Source organism: Trichosurus vulpecula, chromosome 1 (genome assembly GCF_011100635.1).
Source record: "Trichosurus vulpecula isolate mTriVul1 chromosome 1, mTriVul1.pri, whole genome shotgun sequence".
Taxonomy (NCBI): Eukaryota; Metazoa; Chordata; class Mammalia; order Diprotodontia; family Phalangeridae; genus Trichosurus; species Trichosurus vulpecula.
The window spans coordinates 103,259,975-103,279,460 of record NC_050573.1 but is presented as its reverse complement, the minus strand read 5'-3'; the positions used below and the strand labels follow the sequence as shown (position 1 = coordinate 103,279,460).

Here is a 19,486-nt window from a genome sequence, read left to right as displayed (position 1 = left end):
AACATTCAACTAAAGCTGCTCCCTCCAAAGTTATCAATGATCTCTTACTTGCCAAATCTAATTCCCTTTTTTCAACATGCATCCTTCTTGACCTCTCTGTAGCATTTGATATTACTGACCATCCTTTTTCTCGATACTCTCCTCTCTGGATTTTTGTGATAATTCTCTCTCCTGGTTCTCCTACCTGCCTGACTCCTCCTTCTAAGCTCCCTTTGCTACATCTTCATCCATATCAGGGGTGTCCTCCAAAACTCTGCTCTGGAGCCTCTTCTCTTTTCCCTCTATACTCTCTTAATTGGTGATCTCTTCAGCTACCATGTCATAGCACTATCTCTATGAAGAGGATTCCTAGATCTAGTGGTCCATCATTAAACTCTCTCCTGACCTCCAGTCCTACATTACCAACTGTCCAGTGGACATTCCCAACTCTCAAACTCAGTGTGTCTAAAATAAAATTCACTTTCTTTCCCCTAAAACTCACCCCTCTTCCAAACTTCCCTACTACTATTGAGAACATCAACATCTTTCCAATTGCTCAAGGTTGCAACCTTGGTATCATCCTTGATTCCTCATTCTCACTTACTTCACATATCCAACTGCCAAATCTTGTTTGTTTTTTTCTCTACGTTTCTTAGATGTATCTCCTTGTCTCTATTCATACAGCCACCACCCTAGTTCAGGCCCTTTTCTTCTCTTGTCTGAACTACTGCAATAGCTTCCTAATTGTTTTCTCTGCCTCAAGTCATTCCCTATTTCAATCAATCCTCTATCAAGCTGGCAAAAATGATTTACCTAAGTATGGATCTGACCATATCACCTCCTCCTGACACTCAATAAACTTCAATGACTCCCTATTACCTCTAAGATAAACTGTAAACCTTGTTTGGTATGGAAAACTATTCACAACATGGCACACTCATATCTACCTAGTCTTCTTCCACATTATTCTTTTAATTCATTCTACAGTCCAGAGATACTGACTTTGCTTTGCCTCCATCTCCCACCTCTGTACCAGTGGAATGTCTATGGAATGCTCTCCTTCCTCATATCCAATTCTTAGAATCCTTCATCTCCTCCAAGCATCAGTTCCAATATCACCTTCTGCAGGAGACCTTTCCTGATCCTGGCAGCTGCTGATGCCTTCAACTGTTACTGTATGTTTCTTCTATATACTTATCTGCACTTTGTCTCTATTGGAATATAAATTCCTTGCAAAGTAGGGACCATTTTTTACTTTTTCTTAGTTTCCCTTGCATTTAACAGTTCCTGGAACATTACAAGTGCCTAATAAATGTTTCTTGTGTGATTGAAAAAACCAGTTGTTGTATAAAGGAGGAAATGTTTCTGTTCAATTTAACAATTGTTTATTAAGCATCAACTACATGCAAACTTCCATGTTAAGCCCTGGAGGGGATACAAAGTTTACAAGAGAGGTACATGATCTGTCTGCACACGGAGCTTACTCTGCATATGACGAGCAATACATCCATAAATCACTGTAATATACAGTGATATAGAAGAGTAATCAAAAACATATGTAAAGTTAGAAGCGGGGAGGATCATTACCAAATGGGTGGTTAAACTTCATGGGAAATGTGGGAAATATAAAGCATATATGCAGCTGTTTCTTCCATGCAAAATAACTTAATCTTCTATCTTGTGAGCAATGACTTACTATAATGGTAAATATAGGGTGTTCAAAAAGCTTGGTGTAAATGTAAGCTACTAAAACTTAAAAGAATTTCCTTAAAGTCTAGCTACTGAAGCTTCAAAGTACACTAATATTTTGGGGATACCCTGTATGAGAAAAAACAGGACTAGAAAGAAAGGTCTATCTGAGCCACTTACTTCCAGCTAAAGACAGAGAGGCACACTAAGATATGCACAATAATTTTGATCTCTAAAAAAATAATTCCTTATGCAGGCTTAGATGCAGGCTTCCAAGGCAAATTTTTCCACATTAGAAAATCATAGTAATATTTGTGGCTGAAATAACTAGCTACATTTTTTCTCTTTTTTTTCCTTCTTGCTCTTCTTGTTGAGAAACAAACATTTATAGGGTGCCACTTTCAATCTTTTACAATCTAAATAATGAGAATTTTAGAAAATCCATGAGAGAAAATTATTTACCCGCAAATACATGATGAAATGTACATACACTTTTATTAGAAGAGCATTACAATGCTAGCCCATCTCTCTGAAATGATTTCACAAGGAAAAACTGTTAATCGATTAGTTTAAAATTAACCAACATTTCAAGACCAATGTCAATAAATAATACGATATTCACACTTACTGTGAACAGTATGACTGGGGGAAACATAAAAAATGAGAAAAAAAAAGATTAGTAAATATTAGACTGCTTAGTTGGGCTTGAAGAATTATTTGAGCCATTTCTTTATACAGAATAAACCTCTAAAAATAAATATAATAAAACTTGGAAAATACAAAAGATAACCAGGGGCATGTTTTGTGATGCTTGCAATCAGGGACATGCTTTGCAAAAGAACATGCCACAGAAGTCCCAGCGTGACACCTCCCTCTTTGTTATAACAACAGTATGATTTAATTTCTAAAAATATGATTTGCACACGACTTTTCAAAAACACATATATTTCATAAAGGCAGACCTGTGGATTTATAATCAATTCAGATCATGTGTCTTCCACTAATTTTGCTGAGTGCATTTTAAGATACAATAATTTAAATGATAAATTGAAAATACTGGGCTTTAGTAGGGGGTTTGCACACACATTGATGGAAGACAATGGTTCTGAGCCTTTTTTGCATCATGGACCCCATCAGCAGTCTGGTGAAGCCTATAGAACCCTTTTTGGAATGAGGTTTTTAAATGAATAAAATAAAATACTTAGACTTAAAAGGAAACCAATATATTAAAGTTCACAAAATCCAAGTTAAAAACCCCTGATCTAAGAGAACCATCTGATGGCCATAATCCACAGAGTTGTCATTTGTAGTCAAGTAGTTGGAAGCTTATGGTCTTGGAAGTAAGTCTCTTTGAATATAAAATGAATTTGTAAAAAACCCTGATAAGAAAAAGGAGTTTTGCAATTTCTATTGATTTTTGAATCAATAGAACAATAAACAATAGATCAATATAGGTCAATAAAAATAAACATGAATGTTACTTTACATACATAGTGTTATCGATGTCTGTGTACTGATGTCCACTGAAACCTGGATTATTTCTGTTTTCCTTCTGTTTTTCCTTTTCTTCTTCTTCTTGAAGTTTTCTCTCAGCCTCTTCTTTCTCTTTGGATCTTTTGAGGCAATAAGCCTTTTCCTGCTCTCTGATTTTTTGTTCAATTACTGGGTAGTTCTGCAACGCTTTAATCCTCTCTGATCGCTCTATTTCCTTGCCATCCAAACGCTTATAATAAAATCACAGTCATAACAATAATAACAAAATTATTATTCAAAATAGTGATTCAAATGGACTTTATGTTGACCCTGGTTGGAATATTTTAACTACGTGAATGTATAGTGTGTCATAACAGTGACATAATTTAAGTATTGCACAAAAAATAACTCTAGTGGCTCTTTTACCCCCAGGATCCCATATAAAATCCTGTTTGGTGTCCAAAGCTCTTTTTGCCCCCTTCCTATCTTTCCATCTTCTTATACCTTAATCCCCTCCACATACTCGGCAATCCAATGACATTGGCCTCCTTACTGGTGCTCGTACAAGACACTCCATCTTCCTATACCAACTGTCTTTAAGGGCTGTTCCCCAGGCTAGGAACACTCTCCTCCTCATCTCTGCCTCCAACTTCCCTGGCTTCCTTCAAGTCTTAGCTGAAGTCTCACCTCCTGGAGGAAGCCTTTCCCAGGCCTCCTTAATACTACTGCCTGCCTTCTGTAACTATCCCCAATTTATATATCTTGTTTATACATAGGTGCGTGAATGTTGTCTCTCTCATTAGACTGTAGAGACTCATTGACAGAAGAGACTGTTTTTGCCTTTCTTTGTATCACCCTGGCATGTTGTAGGTGCTTAATAAATGCTTACTAACTGATTGACAAAATATTTAACCTTCGATGAATATTTGATGCTCATCAGATACACCAGCTAAGAGGAATAATTTAATGCTCATTATATATTAAAACAACCTACTTTGCTAATTATCTTTACCAGTAATAATAATGTTAAATTAATACTTCTGTCAATGATTAGTTCTGTTTCATTTTCTTCACATCTTTATAAAATCTGGGTTTTAAAATATGAATACATATTTAAAATATGAATACACATTGATATATTTAAACAACTGCCTTTTTCCTACTCTTTGGAAGTGTGTTCTGAAGATAGTTTTCAGAATCTCATTTCTGAGAGCTTGCCATCTCTCTTGGTCTTATTTCTGCTGTAGAATTTTAGTCCAGAAGTCAATTAACAAGTAGTTATTAAGTGTCTGTTACATGCCAGGAAGTATGCTCAAGCACTGGGGATATAAGGACAAATACGAAATAGTCACTGTTTACAAAGAACTTAAAATCCTATAAGAGAAACAGCCTGTAAATATATTTCTAAATGCAAGGGAAATTTAGGGAGGAAGCACTGGCAGCTGGAGGGAATCAGGAAAAACTTCATGTAGGAAGGAGTATGAACTGAGCTGGGAGAAAAGAAGCAACTCAAAGAGGCAGAAGTGAAGCGGAAGAGCATTCCAATCAACCAACCAACCAATAAACATTTATTAAGTTCCTACTATGTGCCAGGCACTGTGCTAAGTGCTGGAGATACAAAAAGAGGCAAAAGACCGCCCCTGTCCTAAAGGAGCTTGCAATCTAATTCCAGGCATTGAGGGGTATGGGAGTGGGGAGGAGACAGCCAATGCTAAGGCTTTGGGACAAGAGAAGGAATGCTACATGTGAGGAACAACCAGAAGGTCAGTTTGGCCAGAATGAAGTATGTAAAGGAGAGTAATTCATAATAAGGCTGGAAAGGAAGGTGGGAGCTACTATGTAGAGGGTTTTAAATTTCAAAAACGGAAGTTTATATTTGATCCTAAAAGTAAATGGGAGGCCCAGGAATTTACTATGGGGGGGAAGTAACATGATCAAACATTGTTTTGAGACTATTACTTCAGCAGCTGTTTGGAGAATGGATTTGAGAGAGGAGAGACTTCAGGCAGAAAAAGCAATGAGGAGACTCTAGGTCAGAGGTGAGAGGTACCATTACACAAGATGATTCCACCACAATAATCAGCTCTTTCCCATTAATAAAATGAAATCTAGAATACAATGTTCCCTTATTGGTTTCTCCCAGCTTTGGAGAGATTAAATTATCAGTGAGGAAAGTCAAGAAATGATTAGCTATTCTGCTTATGGCAAAAAAAGGAAAAAAAAGCCTCAAAGATAAGTGGAGCTCCCCATCACGGTAATAGCATGCCTCAGAGTTAAGTCTGTGAACTGTTTTCCTCATCTAGTTCCAGACTTTCTATAATATACTTCAATAATGGTGTCACTTAGGTCTCTGCTTTCATTTACCCAAATGATGTCCAGTATGCTCCTATTACCTGGTTCCTGAATCTCCTTATATAAATATAATTTAACATACAAATAAATAATATGCAGCCTAACAGTAATAAATATATAAAGCAAAGTTTTGCCTTGGGTTCAAAAAATCAACTTCATAAGTATAAGACAGGGGAGTAGAGACACAGCAGTTTGGATGAACAAAGATCTGTGGACTCTAGTGGATTTCAAACTCAAGATAAGCCAATGATGTCATGAGGCAGCCAACGAAATAAATGCTACCTGTAGTTGCTATAACAAGTATATAGGTACGAGAACAAGGGAAGATTTAGTCCCATTGTCCTCTGACTTAGACCTCTTCTGGAGTACTGTGTTCAATTCTGGATGCCATGTGTTAGGGAGGGCATGAATAAGTCCTATGAGAGAGAACCCAGAGAAGGGCAACCAGGGAAATGAAAAGTTCAAAGTCATAACATATAAGGATCAGTTAAAGGAGCAAAGGATGTTTAGCCTAGAGAGTTTCAAGAAATACTTCTTCAAGTGTTTTCTCCTTAGCCTCAAAGAGTAGAAATAGGAATAAGAGATTATAATAGCAAAGGCAGATTCTGGGTCAATGTAAGAAAACAGCTGCTAACAAGTAGCGATCCAAAGGTAAACGGAGTACGCTGGAAGGAGCAGGGTCACTCCTAACTAGGGGCCGAGGCCATACTAGATGATCTCTGAGGTTCCTTCCAACATTCGCATTCTATGATTTTGTGATTTTCTCAAATTAATGAACAGCTGCAAACACTGAGTCAGTTAGAAGATGTTCAGATACTACAGGACCCTGAAGGTCTTAAGCTACTTAATAGAAATGTCTTTGGCAAGAGGTTATGGCAAAGCTAGAACCAGGAGGTCAGACTTGTTGGGTCTCAGTAATATATGGTATAGGTTGAGAAAAGGATCCCTACCCAGAGGTTTCTTTTTATATATTTCATCCTCTGTAAAGGTTCTGAGGCAAAAACTGGCACCCTGCCTCTTAAAGGGGCCCCGATGACCGATCACCCCCTGGGGGAATACAAGTCTCATTCAGCCTGTGCTAGCTACAGTTTGTGGTTTGAATGAGGGATAATTTCCAGAGGAACCAGGGAAACAGAATTTCCCTAATGGTCTGAGAATGTTCTCCAGCCTGAGGCTATCATGGGAAATTAGATTTTAAATGAAGCCAAAAAAGGGAAGACATCAATTACACCCAAGACATTAAATGAAAAATCAACATTATGGCTCATAAAAAAGCTGCACCAAGAAAACCATTCTAATCAAAGCTATCAAAAGTCACATAAAAAATTATTCTAAACTGCTACTGATTAGAGAAATGGACATTAAAACAACTCTGAAATAACTATCATCTGGCTAATATGGCAGAAAAGGAAAATGATAAATGATGGAGGGGATGTGGAAAAATAGAGACATTAATACATTGCTGGTGGAGCTATGAACTGTTTCAAGCATTCTGGAGAACAATTTGGAACTATACCCAAAGGGCTATAAAACTGTGCTTACCCTTTGATCCAGCAATACCACCACTAGGTCTATACCCCAAAGGGATCAAAGAAAAAGGAAGAAAGACCTATACATACAAAAATATTTATCACAGCTCTTTTTGTAGGGGCAAAGAACGGGCAATTGAGGGGACATCTATCAAATGGGGGATGGATGAAAAGTTGTGGTATATGATTGTGATTAAATACTACTGTGCCATAAAAAATGATAAGGAGGATGGTTTCAGAAAAACCTGGAAGATTTATATGAAGTGATCCAAAATGAAGTGAGCGGAACCAAGAGAACATTGTACACAATAACAGTAATATTATATGGATGATCAACTGTGAATGACATAGCTACTCTGATCAAGACAATGCTCCGAGGCAATTCCAAAGAAATCACTATGAAAAATGCTAACCACCTCCAGAGAGAGAACTGATGAACTGAATGCGGATCGAAGCATTCTTTTCTCACTTCATTTTTCTTGTTCTGTTTGTTCGTTTTTGCAACATGGCTAATATGGAAATATGTTTTGCATGACTTCACTTGCCTTTTCAATGGATGGGGGAGGGTGGCAGGAAGGAAAGAGAGAATTTGGAACTCAGAACTTTAAAAAATGAATATTAAAAAATAAATTAAAAATTAAAAAAGAAACCCACTCTAGAGGAATATTCATAAAAATGGAACTATTACTGAAAAACACAGCATGATTCCATCTACAAATGCATTTAGAGACATCTGCCTCCCAAATTTAGAGACATCTCCCTCCCAAATGGTCAAACAGACTATTTGTGCTCAACCTTTGGTAGAGCTTTCCAAGCTAGTATTGGTATGATCAGACACAGCCAAACACACTGTATGCTGACCCTGACAATGTGATGTTATTTTGGTCCTCTTTCAATTTGAGCACAAAAGACAAACAACATTATAAATTTATAATAGTCTGGCCCCACTTAGCATGCAAATTAAAAAATCTTGAAAATTTCAATAATCTCTTAATACAATATAGTGTAATAATTTACATACATGATAATGATGCTATGTCATGAAGAAAAGGCCAAATTATGTTTATTATATTATATTTAATAAAGCAGGGAAATATATACTGCCTTTAGAATGGTTTCCATAAAAACTATCAAAATACAAAAAAGTTTCAATCCTCAAAGGTAATAAACTTCACTTATCTATATGATCCACCTATGCAGAAGATCTTACCCAGTGACAAGACTAAACAAATTTGGCATTACTCTAATTTTTAAATTTTAGAATTTTTATGTGATTGTCAGTCAATAACAAAGTATTAAGTACCTACTATTTGCAAGGTACTATGCTAAGTGCTAGGAATACTAAAAAAACAAAATAAAATAAAGGCAAAGGTCAATTCCTGCCTTCAAGTATCATGCAAACAAATCAGAGAGACAACAAGCAAATAAATATGTACAAACTATATAAACAGGAAATAATTAACAGAGGGAAGGCACCAGAAATAAGAGGGACTGGGAAAGGCTTTATGTAGAAGATTGGATTTTGGCTGGGACTTAAAGGAAGCCAGGGAAGCCAGCAGTAGAGATGAGGAATGAAAGCATTCCAGGTATGGAGGCCAGCCAGAGAGAATACCCAGAGTCAAAAGGTGGAGTGTCTCATTCAGGGAACAGCCAAGAGGCCAGTGTCATTGGATCGAAGGGTATATGGTGGTGTAGGACAAGGGAGGTATAAGAAGGTTTAAGGTATAATATGACTTGAAAAGTGGAGCAGGGGACAGGACGGAATCTGGGTCAGGAAGAGCTTTGAATGTCTGAGGATTCTGTATTTGATCTCAGAGGTGATTGAGAGCCACTGGTGCTTGGTTATTCAGTCCAGGGGAGAGACGTGGTCTGACCTGCATTTTAGGAAAATCACTTAGGCTGATGAATAGAATCTGGACTTGAAGGGGAGAGACGTGTGGCAGACAGATGCACCAGCAGTCCTGGTGTGAGGTGATGAAGGCCTATACCAGGGTAGTGGCAGTATCAAAGCAGAGAAGGGGGCATGTCTGAGAGATATTACGAAAGTAGAATCAATAGGCCTTGGCAACAGATTGGATATGTGGGGTGAGGGGGAGGAGTCAAAGATGAGTGGACTAGGAGGACAGTGGTGTCCTGGACAGCATTAGGAAAGCTTGGAAGATGGGAAGGCTTGGGGAGAAAGACAATGAGCTCTGTTTAAGGCAATGCACTGAAGTATTTAGAACCATTAAAATATTCATACTTGCAGCTGTTGAAGAGTAGCAACCACAAACTCTCTGTATCCTTCAAAGTCTGCACATGGATTACCCATAAGAAAAATTTCTTTAAGATGTATATTATGCCGAAGAATTTTAATGCTGCTCAATTCGCCAACAAAATTTACTGTCAGATCAAGTTTTTCCAATCCTTCACATCCTGAGGGGGAGAAATGGTGACACAATACAAAGTGGTAAGGAAAGAATGTAAGTAGCAAAGAACGCATACACTTGTGTGTAGTGGCAATAACAACCATAACACTTATAAGCCACTGCTTACCTACTGGTTAACTTTCTAAATTTATTAAGCATCTCCTTTGAGCAGGCCATTAGACTAAGTGCTAGAGGAAATAGAGAAGTCACAATCACTGACCTCAAAGAGCTCACAGACTAGGAGGGAGATAAAAAACACACAGATAACTATACTACACCATAACATACGATAAATGCATTAGAGAGCTGCAAAACAAAGTGATTTGTGAGGTACAAGATGTGAAAAGTCATCCATTCCTTTCACAGACATTTAGTGTCTTTTATGTGCAGAACACTGTTAAGATATAGTTCTTACCTTCACTGAAATCACTACCCAATGGGGTCAGAATATGAACACATATAACTATAACACCCCAAATAATCCATGGCCCAGGGTCCTGCAAGAAATCTGGCATAACACAGACCAAGTCAATCCAAGTTTTACCCAGAGTAGGTCTTTAGATTCAACGTCCCCACATAAGAGCATAACTCCAGGGAAATCTCTAAAATAAATTTTAAGCACTTGTTACATATAGCTTTTCCCAAACGTGGGTAACAGGATCCCCAATTCCTATACGAACACTCCAAGGACAGTATCAGTGTCAGGTGGGATAGCCCTCCTGACTTTCATTCACTAGTTACCTTTGAAGCAGCCCCATTAACTAGAAGACAATCAAAGGAATTACCTAGGTCCCCAGAGCAAGGTAAGGAAGCAGCTTGGTGGTGCAGTGGATCGAACACCTGGAGTCAGAAAGACCTGAGTTCAAATCCAGCCTCAGAAACTTACTAGCTGTGTGACCCTGGGCAAGTCGAGTAACCCTATTTGCCTGTTTCCTCATCTTTAAAATGAGTTGAATAAAGAAATGGCAAACCACTCCAGTATCTTTGTCAAGACAACCCCAAACAGCATCATGAAGAGTCAAATATGACTGAAAAAGGACTGAAGAACAAGAGCAAGGCACAAGTGCTCATGCTTCTCTGGAATTACTTCAGACACCTTCCAACAAAGCGTCATTCTCTGTTATCTCATTGAACTGATTAAGGAACTTAGCCAATTGATCTGAGGCTCCCTCTTCAATCATTCTTAAAAAGGTACTACATAAGTACAGAGAGAGTTGGGAAACAAATTTCCATGAGGTCCTAATAGGAAGTCAGAAGATTTAGGGAGGGCTTCATGGAAGGGACAGCATTTGAGACAGATTTTAAAGAATGAGTAGGAATTCAGTAGAAGAGGAAGGACATTCCAGGCAGAGAGAAAATTCTAAACAAAGACACAGAGACAGAAGAATGCCAGGCATGTTCAGAGGAAAGAGAGTAGTCCAATTTGACTGGAATATAGACAACATGGAGAAGATTAAGAGGAGAAAATGTGAAAAGGAACTTTGGTATAAGACTGCCAAGGGCCTTGAATGGCAGGTAAAAGAATATGAACTTGATTCACTTGGTTACTAATGAATGAGTACATGTTGCATATATTATAGTGATGGTTCCTTTGGAGCACAGGCAGTGATTTTGTAACAAAGAGCCAGTTTTTTCCCCAGATGTATGAACAAGAAAAATTATTCTGGCAAGATCGTGAAGAATAGTATTGAAAGATTTATTAAAAGGCTACTGCAGTAAGAATCATGAGCATGATAATCTTTTCAGTGGGAATCCAGAGGAGAGACAGATAGAATAGATGCAAATGACTGGATTCTGCAACTGACTGGCTATTAAAGGTGAGGGGAAAAGGGGTCAACAAGAACCCTAGGTTTACAAACATGACAGAAAGGGTGAACAATGGAACCCCAGACATAATCAATACAGAAGAAAGAGTAGGCTTAGGGAGAAAGTTCAGTTCAGTTTTGAGGAGCTTGAGTCTGAGGTGCCAGTGGGATATTCAAAACTTGGAGAGTCACATCTGGAGGTCAGAGAAAAACAGCTTTGAGAGACTTCAGAACTCTGATCAATGCAATGATAAACCATGAATCTAAAGGAATAAAGGTGAAAGGTGCCCCCACACCTCCTGACAGAAAGCTGATGAATTTAAAATGCAATTGGGGTATGACTAATGTTGGACATTTTTTTGCAGCTATGTATTGGGGCTTTGTGATAGATTTTGTTTTTTTTTTATTTGATAGGCCACATTTATTTCAATATAAATTATGCTATGTAATTATATCGCTCTGATTTAAAAATCAAATACTAAACTACAGTGCTGAAGAGGAATGATGAAACTTCCCTGCATCAGCTTGCTACTAAAAAAAAGGGGTTTCAATGCACTGTCTTAAGAGGGTAAGACTACAATTGATATTATTATTGGGAATGGTATAGACATGACAATTGAACCCACTTGAGCTGATGAAGTTACCAGGAGAAAGAGTGGAGAAAATGAATGAATGTAAAAGTATCTGCCAGGTATTCTGCTAAGTGTTGAGGATAAAAACGCAGCTGGCCTCAAGGTGTTTGCAGTCTAATAGAAGAACATCTATATAGGAATAGTGGTCAGGAAGAAGTGCTTTGTCAGGAAAGTCACAGGCTGCCCTCTGCCAGATACCAGGAATGTACGACAGTTGTCTATGCAGGAGTCTGGGGGTACACATGACCCATTTTTGGTGAAACCCAGACATGAGCTATACCTAAAATTTATTTAGAAGATTTTTTTCAAAGTTTCCAGGGTTGGGGTTTGACACCTTTTGGGGTCAGCCAACCAACAGGCCCTTTTTACATGATTTTCACATTACATTCACTTGTACATATCCCTTCACATATATCCCTCCTCCAAACCCTGCTCCATTTGAGCCCAGAGGGTTCCTGGGATACAGATGACAAAGAAGGAGAAAGAGGAGGAGGAGAAGGAGAAAGAGGAGGAGGAGAGAGAGTTCATAAGAAAAACATCACAGAAAAAACCCCCAGTATAATGCCTTTAAAAGCCTTTAAAAGAATGAAGAGGCCCTCATACAAGTAATATGTGATGGTTCTATGATTTTGAATAGAAAGTTGGAAAAACTACATTTGACAATTATTGATTTGGACTATTAGAGTATGCTTATCTTCTAGCATCACACATTATTGTTATTCATTACTGTTGCTTAAAGGGGGTTTCACAAAGGAATGAGTTGTGTCAATAATTCCAAGCAATAGTACCTTCATTAGAGGTACATTTTATTTTTAATTTCATCTTACTGCTATTGCCACCTTTTCTTGATATAGCATATTCACACTACATTCATATAAATATATATATAGACACATATTATTTATATATGTATATATATATATATATATGTGTGTGTGTGTGTGCGCGCAATATATGTGTGTGTGTCCATCCCTCTAACCCTACCCAGCAAGCAATCCTTTACAACAAAGATTTTAGAAGAAAACAAAAATAAATAAATTACTTCAGGACAACTAACCAACTTTCTAACTGGGTGGGAGAAGGGAAAACTTCATAGAGAACATAGCTTTTGAGTTGACTTTAAAGAATGAGTAGAAATTCAATGTGCAAAGAGGAGAAGGGAGTATTTTCTAGGAAAGGGGAACAAAGTAACAGAAGTAATAAATCTCAGGTATAACAGGAGAGTGAGTAGGTCCCCATATCTGGTATTTCAGTGCTCAACAGCTACATCTCTATTTAATTTTAATGTTCTATACTTATTTTATTATTTTGTTTTAATCACCAAGTAGAAATACCTTGTTCTTAGGAAGTGCATATTGCAATGGGTTCCTACGTATTAGGTAACTACTCTTCATTGAAGAACAAAATTTTCTTACAGATGTTTTTATCCTAAACTTCCTATAAGTCATCAAGTAATCAAAGAGTTAAATCTTTATTGAGAATTCTAGGACTTACTTCATTATGCTTAAAAAGAAATAAACATGATTTAGCAGACATTTAAAGAACCAAACTTATGTAAAAAGTTTTCTCGGTGCTTGACTTACAATAAAATTCTGACAGATGGTAGACTATTCTGTATACAATTTTCAAATTTTTGTCAAAAAATTGCTGACTACTCAGTAAGTTGATATACTGATGTTATCCTTTGTCTTTTATTTTCCATGTATTTTTCCATTAATTACTCATTACCCAGTTTCTTGACTGTATTTCATGCAAAGGAGAGTTATAATGGGTTCAGCTGGTAAAATGGAACAAAACCCTGGAAATGTGTTTTTTTTTAAATGTTAGCATTTTATTGACGCATTTAGTTTTGTTATACCATATGCATTTTCTAAGGAATCCTCTTACCCCCACCCACTATAGAATCCTTCCTTATATAAAATAAGAAGAAGTAGGCACAGTAGCCACGTCTGGAACGATAGTAACTTTCCACATCTATAGTTCACTGCTTCCCTGCAGTGAGGAAGAATGTTTCATAATTATGAAACCAATTCATTCTCTGAGACCAACATTGGTCATTATATTTAATATGAATTCTGAAATTTCTTAATGTTATTTTCATTTACATTAGTGTTGTCATTGTGTATCATCATTCACCTAGTTTTGCATCAATCAATAAACATTTATTAAGCATCTACTTGTGCCAGGAACTGTGCTAATTATATTTCCATTTCTCTGAATTACTCATAATTGACATTTCTTATAACATATCAAAATCCCCTTATTCTCATAGACCACAATTTGCTCAGGGAGACCCACTTTATTTCCAGTTTTGTTTGTTTATTTTTCAAGAAATTTTTTTTCCTGCTACAAAAAGCACCACTATAAACACCTCGTTACATGTGGGAATATTCTCTCACTGATGTCCTTGAGGTACAAATCCAGTAACAGGTTTAATAATTCAAAGGATAGATATAAAGTTCTTTAACTTTCTCAAATAATTCTAAAGTATATATTAGAAGTTACAGCTTCACCAACAGTGTATTACTGTGGCTATTGTCTCAAAGCCCTGCTCATATTGTTTTCTTACATCTTTTATCATTTTTGCCAATTTGATATGTATGAAATGAAACCATTGCATTTATTTCTATTATTAGTAATGAGGATCATTTTATGATGTGGTTGTTGATTCTATTTCTCCTTTTGAAAACTACTTATTCATATCCTTTACTTGCTGATCCATTAGGGAGGGGCTCTTTGTCTTCTATTTTTATCAATTCTCTATACATATCTTGTATATTATTTCATCACAGATTTTTAATGAAAATAATCTTGTCATTCAAAAGCTTCTTTTTTAATTCTATCTGTACTGCTTTTATTCTAACAAAAAACCTTTAAATTTCATAAAATCAAAATTCGTGACTCAAATTGGGCTTGCGGTCCACTAAAACCCCAAGTTTTTTTTTTTCCAAACTTTTGTCTAATCACACTTTTTCGCACTTCTTAGGAGGCTGATTATTTGACTCCAAGTATAAGTTTTTTAAACTTCTCCCTATGAAATTTCACTTTAGTAGACTCAGTCCAGTGTTCTTGGCTGTTGAAAGCTTCTTGTGTCTTAACCCTACCAACTGTCATTGTTGAGGGAATAATGTAATGGCAATCAGGGCGGGATTTTTTGCTGTTCTTCTCTTTTGGCATACTAAGGCTATCACGGACCTTTAACGGGTCTGGCCTTTGTTTGAATGGGGCAGGTATAGTGGGATCTTTTTGTTTTGGAGTGCTTCTCGGCACTAAGGCAATCAGGAGTCACTGATTTGAAACAATGTATATTGCAGGGTGCTAGTGAATGAAGAACTTTCCCACACCCTAAATGCTAAGTTGGCCCCAGCCCCCAGGGTATAAAACAGGGTATAAAAGTTCTGAGGTCGGCATTATTGTTTTGGGGCTCTCACTCACTGGAAGAGTATCCTGTGATTTGACCAGATGAGACTCTGGGTAGCCGCTGGAGCCCCTCGGAGGAGCTTTGAACATCTAGATGTTGGTGCCTCTCTCTCTGGTGATGATGTAATTCTTTGGTCAAGCAGCTAGAGGCCTGTCCGTTGATAACTGTGTGTGTTTGCTCTGTTTATATTGTCTCTGTTTGTAATTTCTGTTGGTATTTGCTCTGAAGTTCAGGGTGCTGGGTTTTCCCCCTGAACTAAGTGAATGATGTATGTATGTTTAATTAAACTATTGTTTGTTAACCCCTTAAAGTTGCTTTCCTTAGAAAAACAGATCAAAGAACCTATGTTGGCAGCCCTTCTGTGCGGTCTTACACAGCCAAGTAGATGCTAGCAACACTATTGTTACAAATAATAGTAACCACAACTATTTTGCATCATCTTGATAGACTAACAACTTAGAAATCCCCCAAATATCTGGAAGCCAAATAGTGGGATGTAAAGGTAAATTTTAAAATGACAAACTATGTGGCAAACAAGAATGATACAAAGATTCTTCAATAAAATCTGCAACAATAATAAAGAGATTTATCTATGTACTGTATCCATGACAACCAAAGAGAACAAAAATGCATTCCCAGCTTATGGCATGAACTTGAATGGCCATTCTCTCAGGTTAGTCCATCACAATCTATGTGGTAGTCAAACAATTTACACGGATAGTAAAGAGGACCCACAATTGAACTGGAGAAGGAGATGGAACAGGACTGCACTGAGAAAATGGTTCAATGGTTCCAATTGTTCACTGACACAAAACAAACAAAACACATATTTTTAACATCCGAAATTCTTTTAGTGATGCTATATAGCTAGAAAATCATTATAAAAAACAAGATCTTAGGGAAAAAATAACGAGTGACTAAAATAGTAATTAAAAGATGTAATGCGGATATGAGTAGGCTGCAACATGTTATCAACAATTTCCTGTATGCGGGAAGTGGAATAAAGTACTTTACTGACGCAAGGCATGTATATAACCTGGAGCTTATCAGGAAAAAAATAGATGACAAGCCCAAGAGTGCACAGGTACTCTAAAAATGCTAAGAGAATTAGTGGAAGGCCTCTAGCACATCACATATGTACTCCATGGAAGACTTATAGAATGATACTGATAGGAATTACACAGGGTAAGACATAGACATGAGATCTGTGTCAATGGAGAGAGGCTCTGTATCAAGAAATCACTAATCCACCGGCAAGCACCAACCAAAGTATCTCACATTTATGGTCTATCCTGTAAACTGTTTAATGTCTTACTCACAACAAAATTATTAGGTAGAGATACTGATATTATTTTGTCCAGTTTACACTTACTGAAGAAACAAGGTTCAAAGGTAAAGTGCTTTGCCCAAAGTGATAGACTTCATTCCCAGATAATGCAGGGTAAATGACATGTTATTAATATGTGAATAGAATTGGCCTTAAGTGAATTTATAATCTCACAGGGGACAACAGGTAATTTACATGAGACAGGCTACAACAGAAAATGATGTATCAATATACTACCTACCAGTTGTAAATAGGACTAAAACATACCAGTTAATGTCATTTCTGCCATCAAAGTCCCCACCTTGCACAGGCTTCAGGGAAAAGTACAGAGCAGAGATTGGGGACTATGCAAGCTGGGGGGCAAAGAGATAAAGCAATGATAGCATAATGGAAAGAGAAGTTCTAGTCTTCTAGATGGTCCTTTTTAAGTTATTTATGATTTAAGTCCATTTAGTACTATATTTCTCCTGAAATATAATTATAAAAAGGTAAGTATATCAATATTGAAAGGAAGCATGACATGGTAAGAGAGCTAGACTGAGTCCAGAAAACTTGGAATCCAGTCCACATCTGATAACACTGACTGTGTGACGGTGTGTAAGTCTCTTAACCTCTCAGTACCTGAGGCAACTAAGATGATATGTCACCAAACATTTTCTGATCTGCACTGGTAAGAGAGATACTATTCGTCTGACCTCAGGCAAGTCCCTTAACCTTTCTAGGTCTCAGTTTCCTTATTTGTAAAATGAGGAGTTTGGTCCCTTGCAGCTCTAAATCTACAATCTTATGATCCTATAAAATCACATCTTGATCAAATCCATTCCTCCCCAACACTAAATTTAAAAAAAGCTACCCTGTATTTTTAAATCTACAATTATATTGAGTTACTTTTTCACATCCATAGTTTTATCACAGTTCTACTCAGTATGCTTGAATTTTCAGTACAATTAAAAAAAAATACAACAACAGACTCTAGGGATTCTAAACCAGGGTGTACAATTCTTAAGAATAGCAAGCATCTATATTGTGTCTACTATGTGCCAGGCACTGTGTTTAGCACTTACATATATTACTGCATCTGATCCTCCCCACTGGGAGTAGGTGCTATTATTATCCCCATTTTACAACTGAGAAAAATGAGGCCAACAGCAGTTAAGCGATATACTAGCTATTAAGTGTCTGAGTTTGGATTTGAACTCAGGTCTTCAAGACTCCAGGCCTAGCATTCTACATACTGCACCAATTAATTGCCTTTTTTAACATTTTCGTAACTGTATTTCAACACAATTAGTTTCTTCGGTAATCTTATGTGCTTCATTTTAAGCATTTAAAAACATAATTCTAAGAAAGGGTGCCTAGGCTTCACCAAACTCTCAAAAGGTTTCATGACATGAAAGAGATCAAGAAGCCATGCTTTAGATCTGTCCTTCAACTAATACTAAGCCCCTAACAACTTAAATAACCTGGGAGCTCAAGAAAGACTCCCTCAAATCTTAGATGTAATGAAAAGTAATGGTTCATGACTGAAATATTAGTAAAAAAATACTTTATGGTGAAAAAATTATTATTAATAAAATAACTAAAAATTTATTAGTAACAAAATTTCTTTATGCTTCTAGTTTATTTTCAACATTGGAGAGAAAAATCTTACCTTCCAAATTTTCAATTTTTTCAATGTTGTTCAAAGCTAAATTCAGATACTGTAATTTCTTTAGTCTGCTAATATTTTCTGAAATAAATCAAGAATTAAATTAGTTTTTATTATAAAACAACTTTTTGTACACATCAAATGGTGCACACAGACAGGCCAAATTAAGCAATCTCTGAAGTTACTGCAGCCAACATGAGAAGTGCTGAAGGATGGGGGCTGAGTCATGATTTCTTGTCACAAGGGATTCCAACCCATAGCTAGGTCCTAAGATCATAGATTTGGAGTCCACCAAGTCCAACCCTTTCATTTTAGAAGTTAAGTGACTTTGCCCAAGATCACAGAGCTAGGAAGTCTCTAAGGTGGGATCTGAACCCAAGTCTTCCTGATTGCACATGTAGAACTGTCTCCATGACATCATGCTGTCTCTATCCATAATTAAAAGGTATCAGTTAGTAATTATACCAAGAGCTTTTCAGGTTTTACTTAACATAACAATATAAAACTAGAAAATTCTACCAAAAGATAAACATAAAAGATTCATTGGAATACTTCCTCAAATGAAGTACCATGTGAAAGCACTTTAATAAAGTATAAAAATGTTAGAAAGACACATAGACTTCCTGAGACATTAGGAATTCCTAGTTATCACAGATCATCAAGTGAAGGCTAGACTCCAATGGCTAGGAAGAGTTAATAATTTGGCTAAGGGTGGGATCAGATGGCCTCTGAGGTCCCTTTCAATGCCAAGAGTCTGTGATTCTATATTTTTAGATCACAAGTTACATACATCACTAGTTACATATTTGTACCTATAGCCATACGTAATTTTCCCTAATGAATATACAAATAGCTATAAAAAGTAATATTATAACATTCATTAAGCACCTGCAAGCATGTGATACCTTCAGAATGAAAATGTGGGTTTAGATGTTTTAGGAAGATTAACTTCACCAAGGTAGGAAACAGATGCTGTCTTTTTTTTTGTACACAAAACTAAAGTTACTAACTTGATGACAGTAGTGCACAGGCTTTAAATTGGTTTTGAATAAATATGGTGGGTGGGTGTTCCACCTCCACATGCTCTATTTCCTCTCACTGTTAAGAGATACCATTTTCAAGAGTTGACTGAGTTATGACTATAATCTCTGGCAGTTGGACAGAGTGAACAAAATAGTCTGCAGAGGGATTTGACCCTCAGCCTATGCCTCATTACCATGGTG

At 36.9% G+C, this 19,486-nt stretch overlaps 1 protein-coding gene across 1 annotated transcript in view; it reads right to left on the bottom strand.

Moving 5' to 3' along the window:
- The window catches only part of LRRC6 (leucine rich repeat containing 6), a 119,178-nt gene that overhangs the window by 60,533 nt on the left and 39,159 nt on the right, over positions 1-19,486 (bottom strand). Inside the window, exons 3-5 of the mRNA XM_036765218.1 lie at positions 18,267-18,344; positions 9,265-9,437; positions 3,159-3,391 (exon numbers count right to left, since the gene is read on the bottom strand). Of these exons, the coding sequence (XP_036621113.1) occupies positions 3,159-3,391; positions 9,265-9,437; positions 18,267-18,344 (484 nt within the window). The remainder of the gene's footprint in view (positions 1-3,158; positions 3,392-9,264; positions 9,438-18,266; positions 18,345-19,486) is intronic.